Raw genomic sequence first — 490 nt, forward strand, 5'->3', positions numbered from 1 at the left:
TGAAAAGAAGGACGTTGTTCATAGTAACATCAGAGCAAGCAAGACTTAAGAGAGGGGGGAGGTCACAGAAGAAGTGATTAATCACATTCGATCTATAGGATGGTATCTCAAGAACTAAGCACAAGTTAATCAGAGAACACACCAATCCACAGAGGTAGCAGCAAGATACCAGCTCTCCACAGACCTTCTCAGACATGTAGACCATGTACAGCAGTGGGTTACAGATGGCCACAAAGCGGTCATAGGCCATCACAGCAAGTAGAAAGGACTCAGTGATCACACATGTGCAAAACAAGTAGAATTGCACCATGCACCCCAGGTAGGAGATGGCTTTGTCCTTGTTTAATATATTAGCCAGCATCTTTGGCACAATGGTAGAGGAGTAGCAGAAATCCACAAAGGACAAGTGGCTGAGGAAAAAGTACATGGGGGTGTGAAGTCGAGAGCTGACTCGAATCAGTGCAACCATGCCCAGGTTGGCCAAAACCGT

The 490-nt window shown here is 45.9% G+C and overlaps 1 protein-coding gene across 1 annotated transcript; it reads right to left on the reverse strand.

Moving 5' to 3' along the window:
- Positions 1–7: 7 nt before the first annotated feature.
- On the reverse strand, positions 8–487 carry LOC103584579 (olfactory receptor 5L1-like; the record flags this gene model as incomplete). Its single annotated transcript, XM_008565525.1, has 1 exon — positions 8–487. A coding segment is annotated over one exon (480 nt), but the record flags the coding sequence as incomplete, so codon positions are not given.
- Positions 488–490: the final 3 nt, after the last annotated feature.

Source organism: Galeopterus variegatus, unplaced genomic scaffold, assembly GCF_000696425.1.
Source record: "Galeopterus variegatus unplaced genomic scaffold, G_variegatus-3.0.2 Scaffold66405, whole genome shotgun sequence".
NCBI lineage: Eukaryota > Metazoa > Chordata > Mammalia > Dermoptera > Cynocephalidae > Galeopterus > Galeopterus variegatus.